General features: G+C 47.5%; 1 protein-coding gene across 1 annotated transcript; it reads right to left on the bottom strand.

Moving 5' to 3' along the window:
• Positions 1 to 1,897: 1,897 nt before the first annotated feature.
• LOC119299964 (B-box zinc finger protein 32-like) lies at positions 1,898 to 2,602 on the bottom strand. The gene has a single exon (XM_037577067.1). The coding sequence runs from the start codon at positions 2,600 to 2,602 to the stop codon at positions 1,898 to 1,900; it is 705 nt and encodes a 234-aa protein (XP_037432964.1).
• Positions 2,603 to 9,296: the final 6,694 nt, after the last annotated feature.

A 9,296-nucleotide genomic window follows, 5' to 3' on the forward strand; every position in this document is an offset into this window, starting at 1 on the left:
GCGCGCTCCCGGTGCGTGGTCCGCAATCCCCGACTATTGATTTTCAAGGCATGAGCTTGCTTTGTGGCATTTCCACCCAAGATTTATGGGCTCAGCATCACGCCCCTGCAAAACACCCCAATGTGAGTTCCACCTCACAATTTAATATATGCCAAAGGCATCGAAGGGCGGTACCTGTGGGCCCCATGTCGGCACACCATGCGGCTAGGGGTGGTCGTGTAGACTGCCCGCATGGGTCCCACGGGTGCCCCTGGTTCCATCTTCTGACTCCGTGGCTCTTGTCTTACAGATAAAATTTCTATAATTTTTGGAGTAACTTTTCTGCACAGAAAATAACACATAGAAATCTCGCTGAAGCGTCAGCCCGGATTAGTATTTATTCAAATTATGCAAATTAGGTGGAAAAAACATAGCAAAGTGTTCAGAAAAGTAGATACATTTAGGTTGTATCAATGCCCAATGCTAATTTTGCTTGCGGACGATGTGTCATGGCATCTCAGTCGTACCCATGTAGCTGCCGTGGTAGCCGCGCCATCATGGTCCATCAAGCTCCTCCACGATCGCAACTGGCTGCTCTGTTGTGCACACTCCATTGTTGAGCTCGTCCTCTGGTGCGTGAGCAAGAGATGGAGGACAACGAGATCACGGAGGAGCAACAAACAATCGAGGCCTTTGTGGCCTTGTGTCATGCCAAACTCGGAGTAACGCTCCACCATTGAGAAATTTGTCGCGAGGAGCGCCAAGCAATCAAGGCCTTTTTGGCCTCATATCATGCCGAGTTCGCCTACTATGAGCACCGGGTCGCCTTTGAGGCACGTCGGAGGGCTCACGACGAGGTCTTCGGCGAGCTACATGAGGACATTTCCACTAAGGTGGCGACGGAGGAAGAGGAGGAGGAGGAGGAGGCTTGCAATGTAGCAAGGATTAAACTTGGATTATATGGTAGTTTTATTTATATTTAAAAATTAATCTAACTTTATTTATGTTTAGTTGTGCTTATGGTAGGCTTGACTTCCGTCGGAGCTAAGTTTAATTATGTATCTCTAACTGTGAAGCTGAAAGTCATGTTTAATTATGAACTCTATGTTCAAATGTTGTTCATATGTTCATTATAAAGTGCAATTTGCTCATTTGAATGCACAAATGGAAGAATGCAGTTCAAAATATTTGGAGGATGAAGTTTTGTGCATCGATTAGGAGCCACCCTCTCAATACCGGGGATTTTTGGGGATTTAAATTTTGAGTATGTTTATGAATGAAGTTTTTGGTCATCGATTAGATCAACTTTTACTACAACATTTAAACAATTAATATCTATATATATCTATATCTATATCTATATCTATATCTATACTATCATATAGTGCACGAATAACTTTGAATACCATTGTTGGATTAAGCCGATCCGGAGGTAGTGACGTGGCAAATCGAATTGTTGTTGACTGTTGGATCTTCTCATTACTTCACCATATTATGCCATGTGTACTATCTAGAAGATTCTATGTGTACTATCTAGAAGCCATGTGAACATTTTGCACAAAACTCAAGGCACACTTCTACTATATTCTAGACTCTTCCATACTTGGACTTTCCTAAATTCTTTTTATATCCAGACTGTCATTCATTTTTACTTCGTATTTAAGGCTATGTACCTTCATAAATCATACTCCAACTTTGTGGATTGTACATTAGCTTTGAGATTGCCAAAAAAGACACCTAGCCAAAATACGCTCAACTCAATGTATTTTAGATGATTTTTTTTGCATGTTATACTTCATGCATATGCCTCGCAATTCTATTCATGTTATATTTAATACACAGTAACGTCACATATATCTTTGGTTGTAATTTGATCATCTGAGCTACAGTAGAACTTACTAGTAGTAGTACTGTAGTACTAAACGAACAAGAGAAGCTCGTGTCTTGGAGAAGATGGTGTTTTGTGTGGGCTCACGATCGAGCACTCGCCCCAGCCGTCCTCGGCGGCGTCCACTGCGGCCGTCCTCTTCTTCCCGCGCGCGTTCCCCATCGTCGACAGCGGAGCCACCTCCACGAGGAGCCTCGCCGGCACGTGCGCGCAGGCCTCCAGGCGCCGGAGCGCTTCGCCGGGCTCGTGGACGCCATGAGCCGCCACCTCCGACCACAGCGCCGCAGCCATCGCGACACGCAGCGGCACGTGTGGCATGGCCGCGGCTACCTGGGCCCGGATCGCGCGGCTGGCAGCGGTTGCACAGCGGTGCGCCGCCCCCGCCTCGAGGCCCATCCGCCTGGCCCAGCCGTCAAGCACCGCCTCGCCCCGCGCGGCGCGCCTCCTAGCCGGCGGCGGCGTCGTCTTCCTGCCGTGCAGCGCCGCCGTCGTCGCGGAGTCAGCCGTGGAGACGCAGGAGCTCGACGTCGTAGCAGTCCTGGACATGACGCCCACGCCCTTAGGCGTCGGCGAGACGCGCGTGCGGCGGTGACGGGACGCGAGGAAGTTGGCGCCGTGCACCTGGGCGTCACACGGCGCGCAGAGGAACGCCGCGTCCGCCTCGCAGTGCACGTCCGCCGCCGCGCCGCACAGCGCGCATGCGCAGCGCTCCCTGGTGCCGTCGCCGGCACACATGCTAGCAAGCTCGCGCCAAACAATCGAGCTCTCGGTTCGAGCGTTCTTTCAGCTCCTCCAAGTACGTACGTACGGACCAAGGGAGACGACGGAGGGGGACGACGAGGCAGCGTGGTTTGCTTCCCCTCGTCCGGGCGCGTATTTATAGACGACGGCGGGGGCGTGAGATCTTTTCCGCTCCTCCACGTTGGTGCCCATCCACCAGTCCAAGGAGCAACCACGGCCGCACAAACACTCCGCGGCGCGCCTGCACTTGCACAAGTGGCGGCGGCTGGTCGACGTGAGCCGCGAGTTTGGGGGATGGGGGCTCCATTCCATCGGTGGGATGCGTACGTAGTCATCCTTGGCCACGAAACCTAGACCCGCTCGAACTACGTACCGTACTACGTGTCCGCCGGTCGTTATCCGAGCTCGTTGGTCCGCTCTCTAGTCGACAGAGGAGAACTTGAAAGGACGCGTCTCTCTTGCGAGCAAACGTCCATACTATACTAGAGAACTTTTTGTTTGTAATTACGCAAAACCACCATAGTATTAGATTATCAAAAAAAAACCATCATAGTATTAGATTATCAAAAAAAAAACCATCATAGTATTATGTTTCACGCAAACAACCACCATGGGTATACTTGTCCACTGTTTTGTGCATGTATTATGTCAATCATTTGCCAGTATTCACTACAGCAAAATCATGCGTTTCCGTGTAGCCATGTGTGTAAACCGAGTGCAATATTTCGGGTACTTTGGCTTACATCCCTAGCCGAGTACCGTTAATAGAACACACAACAAACATGGAGGCTTCGGCTTACAGTACCTTATAAGCCGAGTGCCTACAACATGTATTCAGTTTAAAAAGGGCATTCGGTATGTAAACAAAAAGGCTCTCGGCTTACAGCGAGTTCTCATAAGGGTATATGCCATGTGTAAACAACGGCGTGGATGATGACGCTGTCAAAGAGCAGTCTATAAGCCGTGTGCCCTGACATACCACTCAGCTTATACAAGTTATCAGCTGTGTGCCCTGACATACCACTCAGCTTATACAAGTTATAAGCCATGTGCCCTAGCATTACACTCGGCTTAGACACGTTACAAGCCGTGTGCCATGACTCTACACACTCGTCTTAAGTTTTGCATATTTTTTGCAAATCTATTTTTAATACAAAAAGGTTTCCAGACCATTGCATTTATATTTATTTTTAATATTATTTATGTTTCCTATTTCTCATTCATTTTCTTCTAACTAGATTTCATGGCCCTTATTTTCACTGTCGTCAATTTCCCTATCTTTCTCTTTTACCCCAACTTTGCCACTTCAATATTTGATGGCCTTTTTACTTTTTAGACCCCCTAGTTTACCCATATAAAGATCAGATTCAAAGACATAGACCATAGGTTACCCAAGTTATCACAAGATTCCGTCCGGGTCACTTGTGGTGGCAGTTTCCCCCTCTTACTGTCGAATGTTCCTTCGGTGTTATTGCCGTTCCTGAAGCCGGTCACACTCGGGAGCCAGGTACTGAGTATTTAAACATACCACCACAACTATATACATGTGCTAGGACACAATGCAAGTTTTGGTAGGATTCCTACCCTCCCAAGACCCCGGAGCGGCCTAACCCTAACCCGTTTGACCGACAAATCTAGCCCTTTGACCGGCATCAAACGACATTTGACCCATGCACTAGTACAGAACCCCCTCATTGGCGGTCTCCGAATGTGCTCTGTGGCAGCGTTTGAGTGGAACGCCGCTACTATTGCACCGCTGGTAGTCAACAACCAGCAGCGTCCGGGCAAACGCTGCTAAGAGCATCTCTTGCCGTTGAGCCCCCCCAGAAGGCGTTTTTTTGCCTCCTGGGGGGCTGCCGGCGAGAACTTTGGCCTGGGGGCAGGAATTTTGCCACTGGTTGCGCCCCTAGGAGGCGAGAAGCGGGAGCCGACGAGGACGAGAGGGTGCTGGTGATCACGTCCCTGTGGTGCGCGCTCGACCTCCGCCAGGACCACATCGCGCGCTTCATGCCCTGGGGCGCGCTCGCCGCCGCCTTCGCGCGCCGCCACGGGGTCGCCTGCTTCGCCTTCGCGGGGTTCCTCATGCTCTGCCTCGCCCGCGCGGCGGGCTCCGTGTCCGATCTCGCGCTCCCGCCGCTCCTCTCCACGCCGGCCGCCGAGCTCGACCGCGTCGCCGCCGACTGCCCGAGACTGCGCCGGCTCGCGCTCCTGCCGCTGCACTCCGCCGCGGACGAGGCGCACCTGCCGAAGCTCATCTCGCAGTGGCGCCTCCTCCAGCGCCTGGAGCTCGAGTCCAAGTCGTCGTCCTTCTCGGCCATCGACGCGCAGCTCGCGCTGCCGGACGCCCCTGGCCATGTGCTGTGTGTGGTAGGTTTTAAAGGAAAGGGAGAGGAGAGAGGAGAGAGAAAAGAGAGAAAGGAGAGGAAAGAGGAGAGAGAGGGGAGAGAGGGGCTGACAGTGGACCTGTGCATGCAAAAGGCAACTGTCGGCGTCCCCAGCTGCCCCAGGATCCTGGGATTGGGTGGGAGCGCCGGCCATACTTTTATCCAAATCCGGCGATAATTAAGATCTTGAGGGCGTGAGTGGGTACTTTTTTGGCCGCCGGCGAGGCTAATGGAGATGCTCTAAGGAGTAGCTCTCCAGTAGTGTTCATAGCTGGACGCGGTTAGCCTGCAACGTGTACTCCTCTCGAACACTGCTAGTTACGCGTCGATGTAGTAGCGTTCGCTGTAGCCACCATCGGGAGCAGAACGGGGTGGCCACCATCGGGAGCACATCGGGCTGACCATGGTACATCCATCCCGCCTCCATCTTGCCCACCAGCAGCACTGGAGCGTTGGGGAATCACATAGCATGTAGCATCATAAGCCTGCAAAACAGTGAAAAAATTACTATTTTTTGTCCATTGTTTTGTTCATAGTGTAAACATGCAACTTATCTTTTTTGAAAAATGTAATATACGTTCGTGTATTCTATCCTACACCGGCACTAGTTCAGAGGGTATCAACTTTTTGAAGAAGCGAGCATCCAACTAACAAAAGTTGCACATAACTAATATTCCAAGAATCAAAAGCAACGGTTTTACAATCCAATGCTCATTCCTCTCTCTTTAACAAAGCTAAATCATCGTAATAAGAATTTACGCTTATCCTCAAATGCTGGATATATCCCCTATGAATCTTAAAATTATATAAACCACATGCCCAAATCAGTCGACCACTCATACATACTGTCTCATAGATTACCCCAGTCCAGCAATTGCATATGAAGAAGCGAGCACCATAAATACTGACCAACATAAGCTATCAATTGTTTATACTACAATATGAAATTAATAGATTATCACCTCTTCCTAAATAAATCAACCAAGTCTCACATATCAGCCAAATTGAAGGAATAAAGATTCAGTTAGTTATATAATTGTATCAGAACTCCAGAATAATTGTACATTACCAACAATCGAACATACCTAGATCTTGGCCGTGAGGTGGATGAGCTCGCACAAATGGGGCTCACCATCTAGGCCGGCCGGCTTCATCCTAGTCCCGCAATACCACGCTAGTAGTGAGAACGGCACCTTGGTACGCAACCACTTTGCTGCCAGAGGACATGCATGGCCAAAGCAAGCCGCGGCCACAGTGGAGAGGTGAGCTAGGGGACGCAAACAACCACGGGGAAGGAGGAAATATGTAGCGGCTCACCTCATGGTTAGAGGCACACACATAGAGGACTCGGAAGGTGGATGGCGACAAATTGATCATCGTCGGCGGCGGCCGCGGGGAGGAAGGACGGCCTCTGCTCATGTTCTTCGATGAAGAGGAGGTGCGAGAGGGGAAGTGGATTAGAATGGGAGGAAGGGGGCGGAGCGGGTGATGGGGTGCAGCAGATGTGCTACTCCAACCTGTCGGATAGGGATGAAACCCTACCGCCTGCTAGAGGTCAAGCCCTACTACCGCGAATGGTCGCGGTGTAGGGGGGAATTGCAGTGAGGGGAATGAAATGGATAAAATTCTCTCTCAAAAATACCCCTACAATACTTTGAGAGGGAAATGTTGATTTGTTTGAGTTTTTTTACCGAAAATGCTCGTCGGGCCGTAATATAATACACGTCGTCAGCGTATTGCATCCGATCTGGACCGTCCAATCTAGTCCGATTGACGGCCCATATTTACCAAGGCATCGTAAAAGGACTCCAAAGATAGTCTGATTCATAAGATAATAACATTGACTTTAGCTATATGCAAGTCCCCTGAATTTTCAGTTTGGGTCAGTCAATTTCCTGGCCGCTGATTCTTGCTCTAAGATTCATGCTACATTTTCATTTCTTCCGGGCTGTTCTATGAGTTTCTTTGGGCTATTTCTTTTGACTGGCCACATATTTTGGGTCAGTCGAATTGCTATTGGGCTGAAGCCCATTACTTGTACCTCCCAGTCGGCCCCTCTTTCCCTTTTTTTCTTTTGTTTTTATGTGTTTCTCCTTTTGTTTTTCTTTATTAGTAGGTTTTTAGATATTTTTTAGATGTTGGATGAGTATAAATGTAAATAAATAAATACTATGCAATACGAGAAAAAAATACACAATTTATGATTGGTGTTTGCATACTACATAAGTGTAACTTTAGTGCAAAGTTGTGTGCAAGTTTCTTTAACTTTTTCATTATCTTTATTCTTAAAGAGTAATACCTATGGTACTAATTCATTGTTTCTAATACAACTTTATTATTCTGTTTTGATTTAATTATTATTTGGTTTATTTCTTCTTTAAGGGCAATACCCATGCCACTAATTCGTTCCTTCTAAGAAAACTTTAGTTTTGTGAAAATTCTACTAATATATGCATATATTTTTAAACACAATTTTGTGTATGTTATCTCCAAATTTTGTCATTGTCTGTTTTAGTTTTTTTAGTTTTCTTTTTTCTTAAAGGGAAATACCGGTGCCACCAATTCATTCTTACAAAAATTCATCATTTAGATTTTGTTTAGGTTTTTATTTTATTTTCTTTCTTCTTAAAGAGTAATACCAATGCCAATAATTCATTTTTTCTTAGAAAACTTCATTATATGGATTTTGTTTCAGTTATTATTTTTATTTTATTTCTTGTTTAAGACCAATATCAATCCCGCTAATTCATTTCTTCTTGTGAAATACATTTTTCTGAAAATTCGGCTATTGTAAGGTTAGTCTTGCACATATAGAAAAGCACAATTTTTGTTAATATTGCGTGCAAATGTTTTCATTGATTGATTTTTAATCATTTGTTTATTCTCAAAGAGTAATATCAATGCCAATAATTGATTCTTTCTATGCGACCAGGAGCCGGAGACCATGCAACATCTTCTTGCTGGTTGTTCGTTCTCGCGGCAGGTATGGCACGAGATCCTATCTTGGCGCCACGCCACTGCCACCCTTCGCAGCCCGGACTGCGAGTTCCGCGAGTGGTTCTCCGCCTCCATACATGACTCTCCGACCGCCCTTCGTCGAGGGCTTGCCACCATCATCATCCTCACTACCTGGAGACTCTGGAAGTACCGCAATGACTGCGTGTTCAACGCTGCCAGCCCCTCTGTCGCCAGACTCTCTGACTGCATCAAAGAAGACGCCCGCGCTTGGGTGCGCGCCGGGGCCAAGGGGCTTGGCCAACTGATTGACGAGACATAGTGTGTTCTTCCCGGGTCGCACGGCCCCCATAGCCGCGCCCTTGTTTTTCTCATTCACACCATCTCTTTTGCGCATGTGCTCACGAGATCACTCCTGTCACAATCACTTTCTTTCCCCCCTATCAATACAATGATATGCAAGTCTTTTGCGCATTCACAATTTTTTTGATCTGTTTTAGTTTTTCTTTCATTTGAGCGTTGCAGGGAATCACAATTGTATTCATAACTGAAACTGCATGCACTTGAGCGTTGCAGGGAATCACATAGCATGTGGTGTCATAACCCTGCAAAACAGTGGGAAATTTTCCTTAACGATGCCTATATAGCATATATAATTTATTTTTTTGCATTGAAGTCAACACTGGTTTATTATTCGTGAAAATTTATATACTAGCTAGTGCAAAAGAAAGTCACGTTTATTCTAGAAAAAAACTTCTGAGCTATTCTAACTTTGTTTGTATTTTCCCCCTTATATAGGGTGTATATACAACCCGGAATCAAGGGGTATTTCCCCTGTGATGCATCTCTACCGTGAACTCTTTGTCATCGGGGCCGTGAAATGCATGAAACCAAAACCCCAAATAACCTTTTTGGGAAAACAAGAACAAAAATGTGGCCCCAACCAAACTGAAGCGACACTACATTGTAGTATTATTCAGTTTATTAAGTTGAGCCGCCGCTTGGTGGGAGATTCAAATGCAGCCGCCCATCTTCAATACAAGTATAGTACAACAGACTACAACTCGATCGTCTTTTACGGCTTCGCACCAGCTCGAGCGTCTAGCCGACGTGGATTTAGTGAGCGCAAGTTCATTCAGTAGGTATAGTTGGAACGCAACACGCGGTCGAGATCTTTTCCGCTCCTCCAACGCAACGCAACCGCGGCCACTCGAAACTCCACGGCGCTTGCACAAGCTGGCGGCTGCGGTCGACCGGAGCTTTGCTACACGTACGGACAGATGACAACGGGCTTTTACGGGGAAGCTTATCTGGGACAATTTGATTGGAAGAAAGAATGATGAGGGGCC

This window comes from Triticum dicoccoides, chromosome 5A (assembly GCF_002162155.2).
Source record: "Triticum dicoccoides isolate Atlit2015 ecotype Zavitan chromosome 5A, WEW_v2.0, whole genome shotgun sequence".
In the NCBI taxonomy this organism is placed as follows: domain Eukaryota; kingdom Viridiplantae; phylum Streptophyta; class Magnoliopsida; order Poales; family Poaceae; genus Triticum; species Triticum dicoccoides.